This window comes from Chlorocebus sabaeus, chromosome 14, assembly GCF_047675955.1.
Source record: "Chlorocebus sabaeus isolate Y175 chromosome 14, mChlSab1.0.hap1, whole genome shotgun sequence".
Taxonomy (NCBI): Eukaryota; Metazoa; Chordata; class Mammalia; order Primates; family Cercopithecidae; genus Chlorocebus; species Chlorocebus sabaeus.
The window spans coordinates 60,563,853-60,589,819 of record NC_132917.1 but is presented as its reverse complement, the minus strand read 5'-3'; the positions used below and the strand labels follow the sequence as shown (position 1 = coordinate 60,589,819).

Here is a 25,967-nt window from a genome sequence, read left to right as displayed (position 1 = left end):
GAGCCGAGATTATGCCACTACACTCCAGTCTGGGTGACAGAGGGAGACTCCTTCTCAAAAAAAAAAAAAAGAAAAAAAGGAAAAAAAAGGCCCGGAGAGGTGGCTCAGGCCTATAATCCCAGCACTTTGGGAGGCTGAGGTGGGCAGATCACCTGAGGTCAGGAGCTCGAGACCAGCCTGACTAACATGGCGAAACTGAGATCATGACACTGCACTCCAGCCTGGACAACCGAGACTCTGTCTCAGAAAAAAAAAAGATATAATAATTTTGAAAATCAAGCAAGAAAGTACTTTATAAATGGGAAAGCACCATATAAATAAGTTACTATCACCACACAGTAGGTAGAAAACTTGAAATAGAAGTCTTACCACTCTAGATGGTTTTCTTCTGTTGATGCGCTGGCAGTCAATACTATATAATGTCTGAAGAATTTTCAGCAACAATCAGAAAAAAAAGCCAGAAAAATTGTTACGGCCTGCTTTTTAATCATCCCCTTTTCTCCCTCCCTCTCACTGAACAAATGAGCTAATAAAGGCACACAGTTTATGAAAATTAAATGTGCTCTGATTTTCACAAAATTAATTCTATGTCCCACAAGTAAAAAACAATTCACTTTAAAAAGTCACTAATACTGGATTAGATACTACTAGAATAAAGAAACACTCTTATCTCTCAGGATTTTTGTTCATCTATTCTGTCTTGCTTAAGAAATAAAAGAGCTGTCACCTACCATATATTAACTATGTTTAACATTCTTCTTAAAAAAAAAAAATCATACATACAAAATACAAAATTTCACATACCTATACTTTTGAAAGAAATTTGGTGGCTCAAGTAGTTTGGACCAATCTGATTTGCCTTGGAGAATTTCATCTGTGACTGCAAGACCTAAATTAAAAAAAAAAAAAAAAAAAGAAGGATTTTGAAAAGGGACCAGCTCTTAAATCACTCTACTACTGCAAAATCTCAAACTCCACCACACCAAATTATTATTATTTTTTTTCTTTTTTTGAGACAGAGTCTCACTCTGTCACCCAGGCTGGAGTGTGGTGGCTCTATCTTGGCTCACTGCAACCTCTACCTCCCAGGTTCAAGCGATTCTCCTGCCTCAGCCTCCTGAGTAGCTGGAATTACAGGTGCCCACCACCACGTCGGCTAATTTTCGTAATTTTAGTAGAGACAGGGTTTCACCATGTTGGCTAGGCTGGTCTTAAAACTCCTGACCTCGGGTGATCTGCTCGCCTCAGCCTCCCAAAGTGCTGGGATTATAGGCATGAGCCACCACGCCCAGCCCACCCAATTCTTGAGTAACAAAATATAAACATATATTATGTTGTTTCTTAGAACACAAAAAATTAGGTTCAACTAGATTGGGCTGGCTCCACTTTTGGCCTTAATATTATCATATACTTTTGAAAACTCATTACTAAAACACAAAATAACCATACTTGAAAGAGTTTCTAATTTAGAAAGAATAGGTGTAACTCTTAACTGTCAATCCATAGCTGCAACAGAGAATAAAAACTGTCAACCAAAAACTTGTGGGAATATGTAAAGGGCAACAGGGCCACGTGTTTACCTTGTTTAAATTCTTCTACCATTACTGTTCGAGTTGATGTGGACACATTATACGTAGAATTCTGTTGTGGGTAGGCAGGGGTGATTATGGGCATGAGATGATACCTATCTGATGGATTTACCTGTGAAATTAGAAGCAGAATAACTGATCTATTCTCCTATTTCAGTTGTCCTCACTTCATTTCCCCAAAAGTCTGAAGAATATGAAATATAAATTTAATACTACATTTCCTCAAGTTTAAGAAGTACATTTTCCCTCCCCAACTACATTTATTTTTGAAGTTGGATATGTCTGATAGTCAAAAGTCAAAGGAAATACTGCAGAAGTATATTTTTCCTCAGAAAAGCTGTTAAATTGATGTGCATCTTATAAACAATGATCTCTTATAATCAAGGAAATACAGTATTATAACTACAAAAGCATTATCTGGTTTCATGGTTCTCAATCCTTCTTCACCACCCACTCAATGGATGACTTCCCCTTGGTTACCTAGAGGAATGAGCACTCACTCTAAATTAAAATGCAAGATATGTGAGAATTATGCTATCTTGGAACAATGAATCTGCTTTAAATTGTATCTCAAAGTAAATCTTTTATTATACTTTAGTACTTTATTATTAGTAACCAATTACTTTTTTTTCTGAAACGAAGTCTCAACTAACCCAGGCTGGAGTGCAGTGGCACAATCTTGGCTCACTGCAACCTCTGCCTCTGGGGTTCAGGCGATTCTCGTGCCTCAGCCTCCAGAGTAGCTGGGACTACAGGTGTGCACCACCATGCCCGGCTAATATTTTGTATTTTCAGTAGAGAGGGGGTTTCACCACGTTGGCCAGGCTGGTCTCGAACTCCTGATCTCAGGTGACCCACCCACCTGGGCCTCCCAAAATGCTGGGATTACAGGCGTGAACCATTGCGCCCAGCCAAGTAACCAATTATTTTTGAGACAGTTTTTCCACAATGGATTATGACACTGCCCTTGAGACACCCACTCATCTTACATGGGTGATTTTTAATGACATAACATTTGGATCAGCATCAGTGATCCAAATCATCTGCACAAAAAACAAAAAACAAAACAAAAACCACAGCAGAAGGAGCAAGAGGACAATAGTCATACAGAAGATAAGAACAGAGACAAGAGGAACTATCTTTAACTAGACTGTAATTTAGAGAAATGTCCTTTTCCTTAAAAGATTTACAGAAACTCCATAATAAATCACATACCCGAGGATCCCAGACAGGCAAATTCAAATTGCTTTCTTCTGGTTGCTTCAGCAGCACAGGATTTGGCCATTCCCTGACATGAATAAGGCAAATTAACTCACACATGATCTCACTTCAGGTACCACATGAAACCTTATAATTACTAGATTGTTCTAACCTTCTAGAGCGAATGTTCTGGGCATTTGGTATTAAGGGGGAAAAAAAGGCCAAGCGTGGTGGCTCACACCTGTAATCCCAGCACTGTGGGAAGCTGAGGCAGGCAGATCACTTGAGCTCAGGAGTTCGAGACCACCCTGGGCATCATGGAGAAACCCTGTCTCTACTAAAAATCCAAAAATTAGCCATGCCTACCGGCGCATGCCTATAGTCCCAGCTTCTCACGAGGCTGAAGTGGGAGGATCACTTGAGCCCAGGAGGCAGAGGCTGCAGTGAGCTGAGATGCATGCACTCTAGCCTGGGCAACAGAGTGAGACCCTGTCTCAATTTAAAAAAAAAAAAAAAGAAGAAGAAATGGGCTAAGGAAGAAGGTAAGAAGATATACAAAGGAAAGGCTGCTCATTTTAATGCAGTGTTCTCTGAAAGGGCAAACATTACTTTTCATTAACTGTAACTAATTTGCACCTGAATCTTTCACTTCCTTCTCATTTGCTTTCATGGATTTAATTCTGATAATTCAGTAACAGCAACGGCTAACATTTACTGAAAATACTAATAAATCAATGTGATTATCATCTCTGTTTTACAAATGAGGAAAGCTTAAACAACCTCTACATAACTAGTAATTTGCAAAGCCAAACTTATTTTAACTGCTCTCCCTAGTTAAGGGCCCACATTTACAAATTCCTGAAGAAGGTGACAACTGGATGTCCCATCATTGCCTCAAATTTGATGTTTTATATTTTTACCTTTACAAAGGAATGTAAAACAACAGAAAAAGTCTATGTATAGTTCTTATATGTCCAAACAAACTTACATATAGGTAGAGGTTAGTAAACAGTCAAAGAACACATATAAATACTTACCACTTGGAAAAAACTAAAAAGAACTTATGAACTAAAGTAGATGCTGCTGCATTTGGATACAATTGGCAAGTTCTTGCAACTAGCATTGCCCAGGAGACACCACCAAGGAATCCTAGCATGTTGGAATAAATACCACGTCCTAGAAAATCAACATATTTGCTAATTACTATTAGGACCTACTATCTGTGACATTCTTTTTATTTTTTCTGCTCTTTACAAGGTGAATGAATATCCGTGACATTCAACAAGGTAACTGTATTCATAAGACGGTTGGTTGGAAATTTTCCCCTATAAACAAAACATTCAAACTGATAAGCAGACCTTCACATAAGGCCTATAGTCTAATTAGTAAACCATAAGTTGCTAATCTTACCCTCCTTACTTTCCCTTCTAATATAGACACCTCTGTTCTTTGCCTCAGTTCCAACTGCTCAACTGGGCTCCACTGATATTACATTGAAATTCCCCATTTTTCAGTATTTATGATTGAGAGAAAAATGAAAGGAAGGAGACATTTGAAGAGACAATGGGGAAAAATGACTATTTAATTAATAATCACACTCATGGGTATTTTAAAATCAAGTGTAAAGCTGGAGACTTCAGTATTTCACAGAATTTGGATACCTCTCCATAAAGTAGAATACACCACTGATATTACTCATTTCTGTGATTTTTTTTTTCTTAAGAGATGGCCTCTCACTCTGTCACCCAGACTGAACTGGCACAATCATAACTCACTGTAGCCTCAAACTCCCGGGCTCAACTGATCCTCCACCTCAGCCTCTCGAGCAGCTATAACTACAGGGGTGCACCACCATGGCTGTCATGACCGATTCTCATATAGCTATCTGTATTACGTCCCGCCAAGTGAGCAAAAGAACACCACCTACAAAATACTGATTTCACACATGGTAAACATGAAAAATATGCATCTAATTGACAAAACATGGCATTTAATCTTTAAGGAAGGGCAAATTGTTCATGTTATCCTGTCAGAGTAAATTTTAACTATACAAGACACTTGAGCCCAAGCACAAATTCTACTTGCTTAATATCTTGTTAGACCTGCACTGTCCAATATGGTAGCCACAAGCCATGTGTTGCTATTTTTTAACTTGTAACAGCTTTATTGAGATGTAATTCACATACCATAAGATTCGTCCATTTAAAGTACACAATTCAATGGTTTTTAGTATACTGAGAGTTGTGCAATCATCAACATGATCAATTCTAGAATGTTTTCAGCACCCCAAAAAGAAACTTTTAACTGTCATACTCAGCCAGGCACTGTGGCTCACACCTGTAATCCCATTACTTTGGGAGGCCAAGGCAGGACTGGTTGAGCTCAGGAGCTTGAGACTAGCCTAGGTAACATAGCAACACCTCGTCTCTGCTTAAAAAAAAAAAAAATTAGCCAGGTGTGGTGGCTCACGCCTGTAATCCCAGCACTTTGGGAGGCCAAGGCGGGCGGATCACGAGGTCAGGAGATCGAGACCATCCTGGCTAACACGGTGAAACCCGTCTCTACTAAAAATACAAAAAATTAGCCGGGCATGGTGGCGGGCGCCTGTAGTCCTAGCTACTCGGGAGGCTGAGGCAGGAGAATGGCATGAACCCGGGAGGTGGAGCTTGCAGTGAGCCAAGATCGTGCCACTGCACTCCAGCCTGGGCAACAGAGCAGGACTCTGTCTCAAAAAAAAAACAAAAACAAAAACAAAAATAAAAACAAACAAAAAAATTCACCGGGCATGGTGGCATATGCCTGTAGTCCCAGTTACTCAGGAGGCTAGAGTGGAAGTACTGCTTGGGCCCAGCAGGTCGAGGCTGTGGTAAGCTATGATTACACCACTGCATTCTGGCCTACGAGACAGAGCAAGTCCCTGTCTAAAAAAATAAAATGAAATAAAACAAATATAAAGGCATACCTCGTTTTATTGTGTTTTGCTTTATTACACTTCACAGATACTGAGTTTTTTACAAATTGAAGGGTTGCGGCAACCCTGAGTTGAGCAAATCTGTAAGCAACATTTTTCTAACAGCATAGGCTCTCACTTCATGTCTCTGTGTCACATTTTAGTAATTCTCACAATATTTCAAACTTTTTCATTATTATTATATCTGTTATGGTGACTTGTGATTAGTGATCGTTGATGTTACTATTGTAATCGTTTTGGGGCACCACAGACTGAGCCCATATATGACGGTGAACTTAGTTGGTTAATGTGTATGTTCTGAATGCTCCACCAACTGGTCATTACCCATCTCTCTCCCTCTCCTCAGGTCTCCCTATTCCTTGAGACACAATACTTAAATTAGGCCAATTAAGAACCCTTAACGGCCTCTAAGTGTTCAAGTAAGAGTCACCTGTCTCTCACTTTAAATCAAAAGTTAGAAAAGATTAAGCTCAGTGAAAAACACATTTTGAAAGCTATGATAGTCTGAAAGCTATGCTCCTTGTGCCAATCAGTTAACCAAGTTGTGAATGCCAAGGAAAAGTTACTGACAGAAATTACAAGTGCTACTCTCCAGTGAATACAGGAACGACAAAAAAGTAAAACTGCCTTATTGCTGATAGAAAAAATTTTTTTGTTGTTGAGACGGAGTCTTGCTGTCGCCCAGGCTGGAGTACAGTGGTGCGATCTCAGCTCACCACAACCTCCACCTCCCAGGTTCAAGTGATTCTCCTGCCTCAGCTTCCTGAGTAGCTGGGATTACAGGCGCACGCCACCACACCCAGCTAAATTTTGTATTTTTAGTAGAGATGGGGTTTCACTATGTTGGTCAGGCTGATCTCAAACTCCTGACCTCATGATCCGCTTGCTCTGGCCTCCCAAAGTGCTGGGATTACAGGTGTGAGCCACTCCACCCGGCTGCTAATAGAAAATTTTAATAGTCTGGATGAAAGATAAACAAGACACAAAGTTTCCTTAGGCCAAAGTCTAATCCAGAGCAAAGTCCTAGCCTCTCTTCAATTGTATGAAGGCTGAGAGAGGTGAGAAAGGTGCACAAGAAAAGTCTGAAGCTAGTAAAGACTGGTTCATAAGGTTTAAGGAAAGAAGCCATCTCTACAACATAAAAGTGCAACAAGTGCTGAGGCAGAAGCTGCGGGAAGTTATTCAGAAGATCTAGCTAAAATCATTGATGAAGGTGGCTACACTAAACAACAAATTATCAATGTAGATGAAACAGCCTTATACTGGAAGAAGATGCCATCTAGGACTTTCACAGCTAGAGAGGAGACGCTTGGTTTCAAAGCTTCAAAGGGTAGGTGATTCTCTTGTTAGATGACAGCACAGCTGTTTACATCATGGTTTAATGAGTATTTTAAAGCCCATTGGTGAGATCTACTGCTCAGAAAAAAAAAAGATTCCTTTCTAAGTAAGACTGCTCTTTGACAATGCACCTGGTCACGCAAGAGCTCTAGTGGACATATACTAGGAGATTAAAGTTATTTTCATATCTGCTAATACAGCATCTATTCTGTAGCCCATGGATCAAGGAGTTATCTTCTTGTTTTACCATTTAAGAAACACATTTTGGAGCCGGGCTTGATGGCTCACGCCTGTAATCCCAGCACTTTGGGAGGCCGAGGCCAGTGGATCACAAGGTCAGGAGTTTGAGCCCAGCCTGACAAACATGGTGACATCCCGCCTCTACTAAAAATACAAAAAATTACCGAGGTATGGTGGTGCGTGCCTGTAGTCCCAGCTACTTGGGAGGCTGAGGCAGAAGAATCACTTGAACCCAGGAGGTGGAGGTTGCTGTGAGCTGAGATTGCACCACTGCACTTCAGCCTGGGCGACAGAGTGAGACTCCGTCTCAAAAAAAAAAAAAAAAAAAAAAGACTACAGTATAGTGTAAATGTAACTTTTATATGCACTGGGAAACAAAACAAAAAAATTGTAATTTGCTTTACTGCAGTTGTCTGGAACCAAACCTGCAATATCTCAGAGGTGTGCTTAAATAATAATACAGAAAGTGCTATGCTAGCTCAGTGGTAAGCAAAGGGATTTTTATGAACCTAAATATATGAACTATATATATACACACACATATATAAAAACTAGTAACAGTTCCAGGCTTTATTAGAAAAGGGTTATAAGGTAAAAACAAGTGAAAGTTATCACTGTGGGCTCTTCACTTAATGAACACCTACTACAGTAAAAATCAGACTCTGCGGGTGGGAATACAAAGATATATAAGATGGTACTACCCACAGGGAGGGTGTCAGTCTTCAACTTCTGAATTATTCTGACTGCCTGACTGAACCTAAGACGAAAAATCAGGGGCTTTTAGTTTTTACCCAAGTTAGGAAGAGGTACACTACTTTTCAATACACCATAACCATTGTACCCGAAAAACAAATATCTACTCCAGAGTTTACTGGCCCTCCACCTCCAACAATATCATTAGATTCAAAGTTTCTATATGTGCTTCTATCACTGGCAAGAGAAAATTAGAATTTTATAACGCAAACATAGAAGACTAGGGATACTTACGTTTTGCCCATAATTTGACAGCTCTTAGGGTGAGTCTAAAAGTTTCTTTATTTGGCACTAAATGCAAAATTTCATCAGTAACTCTACATCCTGAAAAAGACAAAGCATTCATTTTTCAATATGCAGCAAATAGTTAATTCAAATGCCCTCCTAACTTCCAGACTCTCGAATACTAAAAATATGAAAGATAATAAAACATCAGGGTTTATTTTATGTATATGAAATTTAGCACTTAGGAGAAATCAGTTTGTTTTAGGATAATTAAAAAAGACATGGGTAATGCAATCCAAAATGTGATGTGTCTGAGTATTTTTTAGTTTTCTTCCATATCTGACTGTTAATCAAATACCTCCCAAATACAACACTGTAATTACTTCAATGTAAACCTTTTCCACAAATACTGTAATTTACTGTTACAATCTGGAAAAACACCAAAGTCCAATAGTGATTTGGTTAAACAAAAGACACTATAAAACAGTGGTTCTCAATCCCAGCCCTTTGGGAGGCCGAGGTGGGTGGATCACCTGAGGTCAGGAGCTCGACACCAGTCTGGCCAAAATGGTGAAACCCTGTCTACTAAACATACAAAAATTAGCTGGGTGTGGTGGTGGGCATCTATAATCCCAGCTACTCAAAGGGCTGAGGCAGGAGAATCGCTTGAACCCAGGAGGCAGTGGCTGTAGTGAGCGGAGATCGTGCCACTGCACTCCAGCCTTGGCAACAGAGTGAGACTCCGTCTCAAAAAAAAAAAAAAAAAAAAAAGATATTGGTTCTCAAAGTATGGTCTGGGTACCCCTGGGAATCTGTGAGGTCAAACTTTTTTTATAATACTACTAAGGCTTTCTTTGCTTTTTCCACCGTGTTAACATTTGCACTGATGGTGCAAAAGAAACGGTGGATAAAACTGCAGGTACCTTTGCAGTCAGTCAAGATAGGGCAACAAACTGTACTAGCAGAAAAAAATATCTTCACTACCAAACATTTGCAGTTAAAAATAAAGGTGGGAAAAGAACACGTGAGACTGTGTGAGTTGTAAGCTGAACCACCCGCTTTTTTCAAGGAACACCAGTTTTACCTGAAAAAGTAATTGGCAAATGAACTATAGTTATTCAGTGAGGTATTTCTTTAAAAATGAACAAAAGGAACCCCTCCGTTCAAGTAAAATGACAAAATTTGTTGCCAACAATAAAATTTATCCTTTCAAGTCAAACCTGAATTTTAGACAACTTTTATCTGTTACTATGAACTTGACACCTTTCCATACTTTTCTGTTGAGACTGGTGGTGATATTAATGAATGCTGGTTTTTTTTTTTTTTCACATTTTATAGTGAAATGTGTATTAACATTTGGAAGATCTAAGTAACTTTGTGGCCCAATATTTTCCAAATGACCAAGGCATGATAGTACAGAATCATGCATGAATAAAGGGACCACTCAAAGAACAAGACAGATCAGTGGATTGTTATGTAACAGAATACAAAAAGTCTGATATGATTTTAGACTTCATACTCTAACCTTTAAGAAACTATCATTTTTATTCAGCAACAAAACAGAATATGGATGAACCTCACAAACATGCCAAATGAAAGAACCCTTATGCAAAAGACCACATAGGATTCTTTTTATATGAAATGTCTTTAAGAGGCAAATCTACAAAGAAAGAAAGCACATTAGTGGTTGCCTGGCACTGGGGATTGGAAGGGGAAATGACTGCAAATGTGTATAAAGCATCTTTTGAGAGTGATAAAATATTCTAACATTGGATTGTAGTGTACTAAAGACCAGTGAAGGCCAGGTGAGGTGGTTCACATCTGTAATCCCAGCACTTTGGGAGGCCAAGGTGGGCAGATCACCTGATATCAAGAGTCGGAGGCCAGTGTGACCTACATGGAGAAACCCCGTCTCTAATAAAAATACAAAAAAATCAGCCGGGCGTGGTGGCACATGGCTGTAATCTCAGCTACTCAGGAGGCTGAGGCAGGAGAATCGCTTGAACCCAGAAGGCGGAGGTTGCAGTGAGCTGAGATCGCGCCATCGCACTTTAGCCTGGGCACAGTGTGAGACTCCGTCTCCAAAAAAAAAAAGAAAGAAAAGAAAAAGACCAGTGAGGTGCACACCTGAAAAGGATAAATTTAACGGTATGTAATTATACCTCAATAAAACTGTTAAAAAGAAAAAAAAGTCACTGGTCAAGTTTACGAAGAACATCTATAATTATCTGAAAAGGCTATGAAAACACTCCTCCCTTTTCCAATTAATTTTTTTTTTTTTTTTTTTTTGAGGCGGAGTCTTCACTCTGTCGCCCAGGCTGGAGTGCAGTGGCGCCATCTCGGCTCACTGCAAGCTCCGCCTCCCGGGTCTGCGCCATTCTCCTGCCTTAGCCTCCCAAGTAGCTGGGACTACAGGCGCCCGCCACCGCGCCTGGCTAATTTTTTGTATTTTAGTAGAGACGGGGTTTCACCGTGTTAGCCAGGATGGTCTCGATCTCCTGACCTCGTGATCCGCCCGCCTCGGCCTCCCGAAGTGCAGGGATTACAGGCGTGAGCCACCGCGCCCGGCCCCTTTTCCAATTAAGAGGACAGATTTTTTTCTTTCTTTTTTGAGACGGAGACTCGCTCTGTCACCCTGGCTGGAGTGTAGTGGCATGATCTTAGCTCACTGTAACCTCTGCCTTCTGGGTTCAAGCGATATTCCTGCTTCCGTCTCCCGAGTAGCTGGGATTGCAGGCAAGCAACACCACACTTGGCTAATTTTTTATTTTTAATAGAAACGGGGTTTGCCATGTTGTCCAGGCTGGTCTCAAACTCCTAACCTCAGGTGATCCGCCTGCTTCGGCCTCCCAAAGTGCTGGCATTAGACGCATAAGCCACCGCACCCGGCCTCTTTTTTTTTTTTTTCTAGACAGGGTCTCGCTCTGTCACCTAGGCTAGAGTGCAGTGGTGTAATCACGGCTCACTGCAGCCTCCAACTCCTGAGCTCAGGTGATCCTCCCACTTCAGCCTCCTGAGTAGCTGGAACTACAGGCGAGTGCCACTACATTCAACTAAATTTTTTGTATTTTTGATAGGGATGGGGTTTCAACATGTTATCCCAGCTGGTCTGGAACTCCCGGGCTCAAGTAGTCCATTCATCTTGGCCTACCAAAGTGCTGGTATTATAGGCCTGAGCCACCACGCCCAGCCAGATTTTCTTCTTATATGTTAACCAAAACAAAATATTACAATGGACTGTAGACGCAAATAAGAATCTAGCTGTCTCCTATCAGGCCAAATATTAAAGAGATTTGCAAAATGTAAAAAAAAAAAAAAAAGTCATTCTTCACACACAAGTTTATATTAATTTAAAATGGGTTCATTATTTATAAATGACTAAGTATTTTTTAAATTTCTCAGTTTTTATTTCTAACATGGTAAATATTGAAAGATATAACCCACATAAACAAAAGCTTTTTGGGGTCCTCCATAAATCTTAAGAGTGTAAAGAAGTCTTGAGACCAGTAAGTTTGAGAACCACTACTATATATATACACAGTCTTTCAAATAAATTTGTGGTTTTTAGGATTCTTAAATGTGGTCACATTATCTGTATAAACAAAATTACATTTTAAACTGAGTCCAATCTCCAAAATTGAATTATTAGTCAATTCTGCAAAAATTTATCTAATTGTTTTGAAGCAGGTATCTGAGATTTCTTTTTAGAAGCTTACCATTTAAGCTGCGAATACACCTTATATCAAGGCTTCTCAGGCGAGAGTCGTCTCTTAGATCTAAATTATCTGATATGGTTTGTATTGCCAGTCTTGCAAAGACTAGATCAATCTTTGGAAAGATGCGAAAAAAGAGAAAAAAATTACATTTTCTCCTTTCAATCCATCCTCTCCCATCCCACCATAAAAATGTGAAAACCTCTGATTATTAGTTTGGGAAGTTCTACTAAAGCTTCAATAGGCCTATGTAGGCAATCTCACATGGGAAAATAACTGTAAAGTTTTGTTAAAGTAATTAAACTTTCAAATTAATGAAAGCATTTAAATTTTAGCATATATGCCAAGCATTAAAAAAAAAAAAAAAAAAACAAAGCCTTATGAGCAAATTTCTAGATAAAGATAGAAGATCCAACACACATTTACATTCGCTCCCTCTTGAAACCTCACTAAAATACCAGGAAAATTTAATTTAGTTTTTTTGTTTAGTATTATTTTTATTTTAAACGCAAAATTCACTAGGACAAAGAACAGAAAGTGACAATAGCAAAAGCTATGAAAGCTGGAAAGCAGATGGACAAGTGGTAACAGACCCAGTAGACCTAAGAAAGCAGGTAAAAATGTTGTATCTAGGAAATAAGGTCAGGAGGCTGTAAATAAATACAGACATAAATAAAAAGGCACATTTAAAGAATAAAATAGCATTCTTAGAAATTAAAAATATGGGCCGGGCGCAGTGGCTCACACCTGTAATCCCACCATTTTGGGAGGCTGAGGTGGGTGGATCACGAGGTCAGGAGATTGAGACCATCCTGGCTAACATGGTGAAACCCCATTTCTACTAAAAATACAAAAAATTAGCCAGGTGTGGTGGTGTGTGCCTGGAATCCCAGCCACTGAGGAGGCTGAGGTAGAAGGATCACTTGAACTCAGGTGCTCAAAGGTGCAGTGAGTTATGATTGTGTCACTATACTCCAGCCTGGGCCACAGAGTTAGACCCCATCTTTTATTTAAAAAAAAAAAAAAAAAAAAAAAGATTTGATTTTTAAAAATATGCACGTATGTTACAAAGCCTGTTTTCAGAAAACAAACTTACGAGTTAAACAGTTCAATTGTAAAGTCACAAAAATATTAAACTTACTTCAATACCATCAAATTCAAATTTTATAACAGGTACAAAGGCATCTTCTACAGCCTACAAAAAAGGAAAACAATTATAACATATAGGTGTAATCCCTTCTTTAACCTTCCTAACTACCAATAATGTGAATATCTTTGCTCCCAATTTGTATTTTAACTCAACAGACAAAGTGAAAATGCTTTTGGTCTTACATTCCAGGTATTTCTACTTTGTGACCTGTATTATTTAAGAAACACAAAATGCCTATAATGGTATCTAATTTATTATCCCTCTAAAAATATTCCTCAGAACTGGAAAGCAAAACTGCTATCGTCTGCAGCCATAAAAAAGAATGAGTTCATGTCCTTTGTAGGGACATGGATGAAACTGGAAGCCATCATTCTCAGCAAACATAGGAACAGAAAACCAAACACTGCATGTTCTCACTCATAAGTGAGAGTTGAACAATGAGAACACATGGACATAGGGAGAGGAACGTCACACATTGGGGCCTGTCTGGGGGTGGGGAACAAGGGGAGGGAGAACATTAGGACAAATACCTAATGCATGCAGGGCTTAAAACCTAGATGACAGGTTGATGGGTACAGCAAACCACCATGGCACAAGTATACCTATGTAACAAACCTGCACGTTCTGCACATGTATCTCAGAACTTAAAATTAAAAAGCAAACAAAGAAAAAAACAAAAAGCTGCTATCATCTGGGTACTTATAATTTCTTGAGTCTAAACTGAAAACTGATTATTTAGAAAGGCTACTAGGGTTAGAAATTTTAAAATAATGAGAGCTCATGATTTACATATTAAAAATTTAATTAATACAGTTAAGATTAGTAGAAATAATGGTTTTCTGAGTCTTCCTTAACTCCCCAACCTAATAAATTCTTAACTTCCTTGTCTAGAAACATTCCCAGATTCCCCAAATATCACAGATTCTTTGACCTTCACCTTATTCTAGTACTTCAGAATGCATTAACACTGTTTTGTTTATTTAGTTCACATAACCCCCTCTTCAACAAACAATGTCAGGTTTACTACTGTATCTGTAAGACTAATGACAGCATCTAACAAATTACTGGTGCTGAAATTTTATTTGCTGAATGAATGGCTAGATATACACATATAAAGAGTTACTAACTGAACTTTACACATAATAGCACTCATCATTTGATATGTATCAATCATTATTGGCTATTACAGTAAATGGTTTATATAAATATCTCATCAATACTCAAAAACCTTATAAAAAAGTTATTACCACATCTCCATTTTACAGATTGGGAAACAGGCTCAGAGGATTAGGTTACCTGACCAAGATCTAGGAGCTATTATGTAGTAGATTCTAGATGCCAACCCAAGTCTGTATAACTCTAAGGCCCATGTTCTTAATCATCATTTAATCATCACTTATTAAAGTTACTCTTATTAAATATCTCCTAATAGTAACTTAGGAGGTATTTCAATAGTCTTAAGCCCTAGCTTTTATAGATATTTGTTACTAATCTAAATTCAAAATATTAAATGCCAGAGGATACTTACTCTTAAGTTTCTAATGCCATCTTGATGTTTCAATTTTTCAAAAAAAGACTGAAAAAAATCAGATCTCTCCACGTGTCTTGGAGCTACACAAAGTGCATCAATGTCAGCTCCTGTAAATTAAAGTAGTTCTTAAGAAGAATATATTATGTGTTATATTTTTTGTTAAAGTACACTCAAACATATGCACAGAAGAAAGTATGGAAGCTAGGTACAAGAAAATATTAACAATGATTAGCTGTAAGTAGTGAAATAATGGGAACTTTGTTCTCCTGTATTTTCTAATTATGAACAAGAGTTTGTCATTGAATGTTCTTAGCACTAGAACACAGAAAAGCAGTTACCTTTGGTGTGTACTCCAAGCCTATAGGATCCAAACGTGAAAATTTTACCACCAACAGTAGCCACAACAGAAGGTGGGAGGTTCTAAAATAAAATTAAGCAGAAGATATTCAATTATTCAAATTATTTAGCACAAAAGTCACCTCAATGTTGGCTGCGCGTGGTGGCTCACACCTGTGATCCCAGCACTTTGGGAGGCTGAGGCCAGCGGATCACCTGAGGTCAGGAGTTTGAGACCAGCCTGGCCAACATGGCAAAACCCCTTCTCTACTAGAAATACAAAAGTTAGCTGGGCCTGGTGGTGAGCGCCTGTAATCCTAGCTACTTGGTAGGCTGAGGCAGGAGAATCACTTGAACCTGGGAGGTGGAGGTTGCAGTGAGCCGAGATCGTGCCATTGAACTCCAGCCTGGGGAACAAGAGCGAAACTCCGCCTCAAAAAAAAAAAAAAAAAAAAAAAAAATCACCATAATGTCTACTGGCCTTTATTGAGCAAATGATTAGACTTGTCAACTTTGTCAAGATTAGACTTGTAAAAGTACTTCACAGATCCTCTGACTGTGATTTGAAGTAGTAAGGGTATTACCAGAGGGAAGACAAAACAAAATCACCCCCACTACACATGCATACATCTCTATCTGAAGAAAAGCTTTTCTTTTTAATCACTTGACCATACATGTCCCCTCCAATTGCCTATCTTTTGCTTCATCACTCTTTTGGTAGTCACCAAGGAACTCTCACCAAACTAATGTGCTTTCAGCTCTCTAAAACATAATACTTTTGGCAAATCCATATCCCCTTTAGTTTTTGTGACAGGTATGTTTAATTTCTTGATTCTAGCTCTACAACCTTTCTGTAAGAACGGGGTCATTCCTGACATGATCTCCTTATGAGAGCTATTCCAACAAGCTTAATTAACATTTCTTGGATTATAACATAATTAAAATGCTACCTTTTGGCTGGGCATGGTCATGTCTGCAATCCCAGCACTTTGGGAGACTGAGGCAAGAGGACCACTTGTGTCCAGTTCAAGACCAGCCTGGGCAACACAATGAGACTCCATCTCTACAAAAAATAAAAAATTAGCTGGGCATGGTGGTGTGTGCCTCTAGTCCAGCTACTTGGGAGGTTGTGATGGGAGGATTGCTTGAGCCCAGGAGGTTGAGCCTCAGCAAGAGTGAAACCCTACCTCCAAAAAAAAAAAAAAAGAAAAGAAAAAAAGCTAATTTTCACCTCTCTTCAGAGCCAATTCCAAAAGCCCATCAGATATTCACTCAAGTATCCTGATCCACTTCAATATCCAGCCTCAAGCAAGCAAAAAAAAATTATTCCAATGCTAACAGACATTGCTTCTGAGTTCTCTATTTTTGTTCATTATCCTCACTGCCCAAACCTTTTCCTTCTTCTTGGCTTATCAATTCTTAGCTTATATCCCTCAAATTTGTGGCCTCCTTTCTATTCAACGAATACTCCCCTAATTCTAGGCTATTTAATGGCATCCTAAACTACCCTCTAATTAATCTTCCTTTTCTCTTTCACTATCTTGTATAAAATTCACTGGCTGATGTTCTTAAATTACTCTATTAAATATAGCTGTTCTACTCAAAAGTTGCCAATGCCTTTTTCTCTAACTACTGAGGTAAGGATCCTTGGGCCTGTTGTTGAAAATCTCCACATGTTCCTAGGGATCCTTCTTGCCTTCTTATCTTCCTTTCTGAAGCTCCAACTACCAACCAACCAACCAACCAACCAACCAACCAACATGGTTACAGAATCCAGCCTCCTTTCCACTGCATTTGCCATTGTCCCTGCCTCAAGTGCTTGCCCATCCTCTCTGGGCATCTTTTGTTTTTTGGGTTTTTTTTTTTAAAAAAAAAAACAGATGGAGATGGGGTCTCACTGTGTTGCCCAGGCTGAAGTAAGCACAGCAGTGTGATCTTAGCTCACCGCAGCCTCAAACTACTGAGCACAAAATATTCCTCCTGCCTTGGCTTCCAGAGTATCTGAGACTACAGGCATGTACCACCGCGCCTGGATAATTTTTAAATAATTTTTGTAAAGATGGGGTCTTGCTTTGCTGCCCAGGCTGGTCTCAAGTTCCTGTTTTTAAGCGATCCCCCTGTCTCGGCCTCCCAAAGTGTTGAGATCACAGGCATGAGCCACAATGTCCAGCTTCTGGCTATCAGTATCATTCACTTTTGGAAGTTCACTTCAAGTTCCACCTCTTCCATGAAGCCTTCCCTGGTTATCCTTACTCCCTAACAAGCTTTTTTTTCCTCTGTGCTCTCTGCCCTTAAAATTCTTAAATTCTTTTTTGCTATATTTACTGACTTTTTTGGTATGTAAAATCATATTTCATATTTAATCTTTAATATTTAAATTTCTCAAAGTTAAGAACTTTGTCTACTACTTCTCTGTATTTTCTCACGCCAGTACAAGTTCTGAAGAATAATATGTGCTGATTAACTTCACCTTGAATAAAAGTATCTATATAATAGGATATTATGTTTAACACCTCTGTGTAATGAATATTAACGTTCAGATTATCACAAATAATTTTATAGCTAAAAAGAAGTCAGTAAATTTATTAATCAGATTTTTTAAAGAGACAGAGTCTCCTTATGCTGCCAGGCTGGCCTTGAACTCTTGGGCTCAAGATCTTCCTGCTTCAGGCTCCTGAGTAGCTGGGACTACAGGCATGCACCACTATGCCCAGGAATCTATAAATTTATTCATAATTAACATGAATGAAATGGACAGAGAAGCCAGGACCTTAAAAAAATCTTCTAGTTCACATTTCTACTTTGAGAAGTCTGATTCTTGGATGATTTATGAGAAAGTGATACGCTAAATCAGTTTGCCACGGCCATAGTATCTAACTAAAATTATTTGATCTGGGGTTCTATACTATTTAAAGTTTAAATATCCCAATTGTGTATGGATTCAAATCATCTTTGACTGAACCCAAATCCTTCAGTTACTTTCCAAAGTAAAATATACATAAAAAGAATTATAGGCTGTGAGTGGTGGCTCTTGCCTGCAATCCTAACACTGCGGGAGGCTGAGGTGGAAGGTTCACTTGAGCTCAAGAGTTCAAGATCAGCCTGGGCAACACAGTGAGACCTCATGACTTTTTTTTTTTAATTTGAAAAAAAAAGAGAGAATTATAGGTTGGGCATGGTTGCGACTCACGCCTGTAATCTCAACACTTTGGGAAGCCAAGGCAGGAGGATCACTTGAGTACAAGAGTTTGAGGTCAACCTGGGCGACATGGCAAGACCCCATCTCTACAAAAAAAAAAAAAAAAGTAGCTGGGCATCAGGATATGTACCTGTAGTCTCTGCTACTTGGGGGGCTTGCGTGGGAGGATTGCTTGAGCCCAGGAGTTTGAGGCTGTAGTGAGCCACGATTATGCATGCCACTGCACTACAGCTTGGGAGACAGAGATCCTTCCCGCATTCCCCCACATGAAAGAGACAATTATAATTCACATAGAAAAATGACCTCATCTGCTCAATGGAAGATGTTAACTTATTTATTTTTTTTTAATTACTTGTGACTAGAATTTCACCTGCTCAGAATTTGACTCATCCAATAACTTCAACTATTGATAGCCCTGTTGAATTCAGAAATGAGGCAGACGGCCTTTTGGCAACAAAAGTAAACAGCATAAAGACCACGTTAAACTCAATGACTATAGTCTTTAGGAGACTCAACTTTATTCTGAGCCCACTGTTTAAAGCTGTAAAAGAAAGAATTCTAGACCAGGTGTGGTGGCTCACGCCTATAATCCTAGCACTTTGGCAGGCCAAGGCGGGTGGATTGCTTGAACTCAGGAGTTTGAGATCAGCCTGGCCAACATGGCAAAACCCTGTCTCTAACAAAAATACAAAAATTATTCAGGCGTGGTGGCGCATGCCTGTGGTCCCAACTATGGGGGAGGACTGCTGGAGCCTGGGAGGCGGAGGTTGCAGTGAGCTGAGATCGTGCCACTGTATTCCAGCCTGGGTGACGGAGTGAGACTCCCATCTCCAAAAAAAAAAAAAAAAAAAAATTCTGCAGGTGTTTACCTAATTTCTAAATCCGTGTAGATTAAGGGACAGAAAGGGACTTTACAGGTAGATACACTGACAACTGTGAGACGTTACCTTTCAACTGACTGCTGTTAGGGCAAAGATGGGAAAACTATGAAAATCAAAAACCTTAAAATGTAACAGTATTGTCTACCTAGTGATGAGGCAAATGGTATCACCCAGTTGAACATTCTCTCCCTCATTCTGGTACAGCCAGTAAAATAATCTTCACAGTGGTGATTCTCAGACAACAATAAAAATTCAATTGTGAGGCTGGGCATGGTGGCTCATGCCTGTAAGACAAGAGCTGAGGTGAGATCGTGCCACTGCACTACAGCCTGGGTGACACAGCGAGACTCTGCTTCCAAAAAAAATAATAATAATAAATAAAATTTTTAGGCTGGGCACGGTGGCTCACGCCTGTAATCCCAGCACTGTGGGAGGCTGAGGCAGGCGGATCACTTTGGGAGGCCGAAGAGAATGGATCATTTGAGGTCAGGAGTTCGAGACCAGCCTGGCCAACATGGTGAAACCCCATCTCTACTAAAAATACAAAAATTAGCTGGTGGCATGCACCTGTAATCCCAGCTACTCAGGAGGCTGAGGCAAGAGAACTGTTTGAACCCAGGGGCAGAGGCTGCAGTGAGCCAAGATTACGCCACTGCACTGCAGCCTGGGCAACAGAGACAGACCACGTCTCAAACAAAAACAAAACCAAGGCCAGGTGTGCTGGCTCACACCTGTAATCCCAGCACTTTGGGAGGCTGAGACGGATAGATCACCTGAGGTCAGGAGTTCGAGACAGCCTGACCATTACAGTGAAACCCCGTCTCTACTAAAACTACAAAAATTAGCTGGGTATGGTGGGAAGTATCCCAGCTACTTGGGAGGCTAAGACAGGAGAATCGCTTGAACCTGGGAGGTAGAGATTGCTGTGAGCTGAGATCTCACCACTGTATTCCAGCCAGGGCGACAGAGCAAGATTATGTCTCAAAACAAAAACAAAAACAATTATATTCAAAATATAGTTGGCCTTCCATATCTGCAGATTCAACCAATCGTGCACGGATAAAAAAATATTGGGGGGGAAAAAGCCATAAAAAATAAAGCAAATTTTAGGCAAGGTGCAGTGGCTCATGCCTGTAATTCTAGCACTTTGGAAGGCTGAGGTCAGAGGACTGCTGGAAACCAGGAGTTTGAGACCAGCCTGGGTAATATAGTGAGACTCTTGTCTCTACAAAAAATAATGAAGAAAATAGGCCGGGTGCGGTGGCTCAAGCCTGTAATCCCAGCACTTTGGGAGGCCGAGATGGGTGGATCACGAGGTCAGGAGATCGAGACCATCCTGGCTAACACGGTGAAACCCCATCTCTACTAAAAATACAAAAAAAAATTAGCCGGGTGTGGTGGCAGGCGCCTGTAGTCCCAGCTACTCGGGAGGCTGAGGCAGGAGAATGGCGTGAACCCAGGAGGCGGAGCTTGCAGTGAGCCGAGATAGTGCCACTGCACTCCCGCCTGGGCGACAGAGCAAGACTCTGCCTCAAAAAAAAAAAAAAAGAAAAGAAAATAAGCCAAGCACAATTGTGCATTCCTACAGTTACAGCTATTCAGGAGGCTGAGGTGGGAGGATCACTTGAGCCCAGGAGTTTGAGACTGCAGTGAGCTATATAACTGTGCCACTGTACTGCAGCCTGGGTGACAGAGGGAGATTCTATCTATAAAAAAAAATAAAATAAAATTTATGGCCGGGCATGGTGGCTCACGCCTGTAATGCCGGCACTTGGGGAGGCTGAGGTGAGATCGTGCCACTGCACTACAGCCTGGGCGACAGAGCAAGACTCTGTCTCAAAAAAAAAAAATAATAATAAATAAAATTTAGGCTGAGCACGGTGGCTCACGCCTGTAATCCCAGCACTGTGGGAGGCTGAAGCAGGCGGATCACCTGAGATCAGGAGTTCGAGACCAGCCTGGTCAACATGATGAAACCACGTCTCTATTAAAAATACAAAAATTAGTCCAGAGTGGTGGTAGACCCCTGTAGTCCCAGCTACTCAGGAGGCTGAGGCAAGAGAATCGCTTGAACCTGGGAGGAGTAGGTTGCAGTGAGCCAAGATTGTGCCACTGTACTCCAGCCTGGGTGAAAGAGTGAGAGTCCATCTCAAAAAAAAAAAAAAAAAAAATTAAACATGCTAATAAAAATAAAATTACAGTGACAACTATTTACATAGCATTAACATTGTATTAGATATTTTAAGTAATCTAGAAATGATTGAAAGTATGCAAAAGGATATGAAAGGGTAACATGCAAATATGTGCTACATTATTTTATATAAGGAACCTGAGCATCCACAGATTTTAGTATCTTTGGAGGTCACAGAACCAATCCCCCAGAGGATACCAAGGGAGGACTGCACTACACAAAGCAGGAAAATGTAATCAATTTCAGGGGAAAAATAGTTAAGCTACAGGAGGGGAAAAGAGTTCTGTAGTTATAAATTAGTTTGCAAATTCCTATGTCTTAGGAACCAAGCAGGTAGACAAATAAGGGAATCCCACATGAGAAACATAGTAACTGCTCAACTAATCACCTTGCAAAGAAAACAAGGAGTGGCGGGGGCCATGAGGCAATGGAAGATAGGAGCCCAATCCCCTTCAAGCCTCTTCCTGCTGTGCACAAAGGCAGGCCCAGCATTGCCAGATCTAATACTTTATAAAAACAGTTGAAATGTGATTTTTAAGTAAAATCTGACATTTGGCCTACTACATATGAGTCAAACAAGACAATTATGTGGACTCACAGCTATATATTGGCTACTTCTGGGTAAATCCTCATCTACTTAGAAATTCAACCATCTAGACCAGTTCATTCCTATGTATACCAGAGAGCCAAGCTTTGATGTATTTCAGCTACTTCTCAACACCTGCATCTCATTGCCAGGATGAATGACCAAGATATAATAAAAACAAGAATTCCACATAGTTTAAAGTCTTACCTTACTCTCACTGACATCAGAAATCCATTCTTTTACTAAATTGTTCAATTTACCAAGAACCACTAGCCTATTAAAAAAAAAAAAAAAAAAAAGCTTCAGATTAATATGAACAAACAGTATTTTTAAAAACCCATATAGGCGATACCCTTTGTGTTGATGTTAGAGTAAAACCAAAACATACATGCAATAATGCTATCACATCTATTGACACAGGGACATCTCTTTGGCATTCTTAGATCCTTAAAGTGTCAAAGAGGTGATAAATCTGATTACAATATTTTAGTTTCTGAGCTATGTTCAAAATTCAAAAAGCCTAATAAAAACCATAAAATTGCCTTCAATGAGGCTCTAAAGGCCTAGTGAACTGTCAACTTTCTTGGCTTTACTATGGAATTAATTCAATTCAATGTGGTAATAGAAGCTAGAATTGCTAGTAATAGGTCTTTGACTAATTAAAATGGGCAAACTAATTACTGGCTAATTTCTGTCTAATAGTATTAAAGAAGTTTAGTATTATTAAAACAAACTTATAACCAATGGCATAAATGAATCCACATTTAGAAGAGAAAAGCAGGGTTTAAGACATCCCAAAGAAGGCCAGGTGCGGTGGCTCATGCCTTTAATCCCAGCACTTTGGGAGGCTGAGGTGGGCAAATCACGAGGTCAGGAGATCGAGACTATCCTGGCTAACATGGTGAAGTCCCATCTCTACTAAAAATACAAAAAAAATTAGCTGGCCATGGCGGCATGCGCCTGTAGTCTCAGCTGCTGGGGAGGCTGAGGCAGCAGAATGGCGTGAATCCGGGAGGTGGAGCTTGCAGTGAGCCAAGATCATGCCACTGCACTTCAGCCTGGGTGACATAGCAAGACTCTGTCTACAAAAAAAAAAAAAAAAAAAAAAAAAAAAAAAAAAAAAAAGACATCCCAAAGATAACATGCAAAACTGAACTTCTGTCCAAACTTACTCCTTCAAGGTGCCGAGACCAAAAATCTTGGCCATCATCCTTGACCTCTCTCTCACACACATTCCAGTCATTAAACTCTAAGAACCCTACCTTTAAAATATATCCAGATTTCTACTTTTTATTACCTCTATGACCATCCTCCAGGTTCTAGCCACCATTATTTCCTCCTGGGGCTATTATAATTGCTAGATAACTGGTTGCTCTGCTCTGCCCTTGCACTTCTCTTAAGAGTACTCTTAATACAGCAGCCAGAGTGACTGTTAAAACTTTTTTAAGTCCAGTCATGTCAATCTTCTTCTCAAAACTCTAATAGCTTCTCACTTCACTCAGAATAAACCAAACCTTGACAACACCTTACAAGGTCCTAAGAGCTCTTGCCCTCCAAGCTCCTTCCCACCTTGCTTTCTGCAAGCCTATATCTTCCTGCTTCCTCACTGCTGATACCCAGGGTATCTTGCTATGTACTCTTCAAATACACCACTTCAAGAGTTCTGCCTAGAACACTTTTCCCTCAGATAGACACATGACTCCCTCTTTCATCTTTAAATATTCCCTTAAATGTGACTTTTTCAATGAGGCTTTCCCTGAAACCTCTACCCCCTCAGCTTTTTCTCAGTAGCACTTATCATGTGTAATATTACTCACGAGTGTAATACTGATATTATTGATGACAAATCTCTTCCTCTAACCCCTACCTAAAATGTAAGCTCCAAGAGGGCCAAGACTTTTCTTTTTGTCATTTCTGCACCTGTATGTAGAGACATAGTAGGTATTCAATATGTTCGTAGAATTAATGATTAAACAATACACTGTCAAATATTTTATGGTTTTCAATGACACACCTGTGGTTCAATTCTTCCTCATCTTCAAACACTCCAAATGGTTTCATGGCGTCAATTAATTTCTGTGTGTAAATATGATCAATTTCTTTAGGACACGCCAAACTAATCGGAGAGGTAATTCCATAATGCTTTTGTTGACACTGGCTGTCCAGCACGGTGTTTCTGTTCAACAAAATAAGAAAAATGAAACAGAAAAAATTTACAGTATATATCATACTGATACATTGAATCTCTCAATCTACTCATGTTAATTCAGTTACCTTAAAAATTTACTTAGTACTAACAGTGGGGGCAGATACTTTCTTTTAAAGGAAAAATGGGTATTTTATGTTTATGTTTATGAAGGGGCTATTCATACTGCCTGCAGCCTTCATGGTTAGGATGTCTTTTCAAGCCAAACGCAGCATGTGTTGGCATCAAGACAATTGTACCAACACCACTCAGCTCAAACCCAGAGTTTGATTGGGATCTGCGCCAGGGCCACCTCCACTACCCTGCAGACTTAAGTCAAGTACCATCCAGATTCTAGAATCTTTGAAAAGCAGTCAACCACTTGAAAGAAAGCTTTTAGTAAAAACAATGGGTTTTTTTCCCCAGGAAAGAAATGAAAACATCCCATTAAAAGGTCCTTGTGAAATAATCTGGCTTTTAAAAAGGAAATCACAATTAGATTTGTCCTTGGGAAACCTAGGTTAACATCCTCTGCTTGAATCAGAGTTTACAGTCCTAGTATTTTGCCACTCTAGTTAATTATTCTCTTCATTTTAGACTGGTACCCATACCATCTTCGCATTGAAATAAAATTCTTTACACTACTGGCAATCTTTTGGAAGATACATGAGCCACCCTCTAAAGATCTTAGCCATCAGGAAACTACGGTCTTGAATAAAGTACAACAGAAGTTCTGAGATTTTTTTTTTTTTTTTGAGATGGAGTCTCTCTGTCTCCCAGGCTGAAGTGCACTAGGGAGATCTCAGCTCACTGCAACCTCCGCCTCTTGGGTTCAAGCAATTCTCCTGCCTCAGCCTCCCAAATAGCTGGGATTATAGGAATGTGCCACCACATCCAGCTAATTTTTGTATTTTTAGTAGAGATGGAGTTTCGCCATGTTGGCCAGGCTGGTCTCGAACTCCTGACCTCAGGTGATCCACCAGTCTCAGCCTCCCACAGTGCTGGGATCACAGGCGTGAGCCACTGCGCTTGGCCAATTGAAGTTCTGAGACTTTGAGTTTACACAAACTAATTAACTTCAAAATAAATTCTGGGACCAACAGGGGTGGGCAAAACTTTTAATTTTGCTATGAAAGTGAAAACATACACACTAAACAACCAACGCTACCATTTGTCTTCAACATGCTTCCATGAAGGGCCATTAACACCAAGAGTAAGAATGTAATCTCAAAATTATAATCAATCTTTCAAGTTAAATAAATTAGCCCTGTAAAAAATAACACACTATAGAGATCGTTTAATTGTTTTTGGATTTTAACTCATCAAAACACTGTCTTACCCCTACTAAGTGCACAGAGTAAGACACACTCTTTAGATAAAGATCTCATTAGAGGCCAGGCGTGGTGGCTCATGCCTGTAATCCCAGTACTCTGGGAGGCTGAGGTGGGTGGATTACCTGAGGTCAGAAGCTCAAGACCAACCTGGACAACATGGTGAAACCCCGTCTCTACTGAAAATACAAAAAATTAGCCGGGCGTGGTGTCGGACGTCTGTAATCCCGGCTACTCGGGAGGCTGAGGCAGGAGATTCGCTTGAACCTAGGAGGTGGAGGTTGCAGTGAACTGAGATCGCACCACTGCACTCCAGCCTGGGCAACAAGAGCAAAACTCCGTCTCAAAAAAAAGAAAAAAAAAAAAGATCTCATTATGTAGAGAGGGAGAAAGAACCAATGGAAGATAAAACAGCGTGTATACCTTCCAAAATGACTCAAAAAAAAAAAAAAAACCCCAAAAAACAAAATACAGCCTAATTTCTCTTCTGTATTTATTTTGTTGTAGAACAAACAAAACTCCAATTAGTTATTTCAAGTTGTAATTTA

At 39.8% G+C, this 25,967-nt stretch overlaps 1 protein-coding gene across 4 annotated transcripts in view; it reads right to left on the bottom strand.

The window, feature by feature from the left end:
* The window catches only part of PAPOLG (poly(A) polymerase gamma), a 42,674-nt gene that overhangs the window by 14,723 nt on the left and 1,984 nt on the right, over positions 1-25,967 (bottom strand). For all 4 annotated transcript variants that reach the window (XR_012095295.1, XM_038006981.2, XM_038006982.2 and 1 more), the window contains exons 2-13: positions 23,918-24,079; positions 22,111-22,177; positions 15,049-15,130; positions 14,708-14,817; positions 13,171-13,224; positions 12,033-12,144; positions 8,326-8,415; positions 3,827-3,965; positions 2,805-2,877; positions 1,581-1,701; positions 805-889; positions 370-423 (exon numbers count right to left, since the gene is read on the bottom strand). Coding sequence is in view for 3 of the 4 variants with exons in the window: in XM_038006981.2 (XP_037862909.1) it covers positions 370-423; positions 805-889; positions 1,581-1,701; positions 2,805-2,877; positions 3,827-3,965; positions 8,326-8,415; positions 12,033-12,144; positions 13,171-13,224; positions 14,708-14,817; positions 15,049-15,130; positions 22,111-22,177; positions 23,918-24,079 (1,149 nt within the window). In the remaining variant the exon portion in view is untranslated. The remainder of the gene's footprint in view (positions 1-369; positions 424-804; positions 890-1,580; positions 1,702-2,804; positions 2,878-3,826; positions 3,966-8,325; positions 8,416-12,032; positions 12,145-13,170; positions 13,225-14,707; positions 14,818-15,048; positions 15,131-22,110; positions 22,178-23,917; positions 24,080-25,967) is intronic.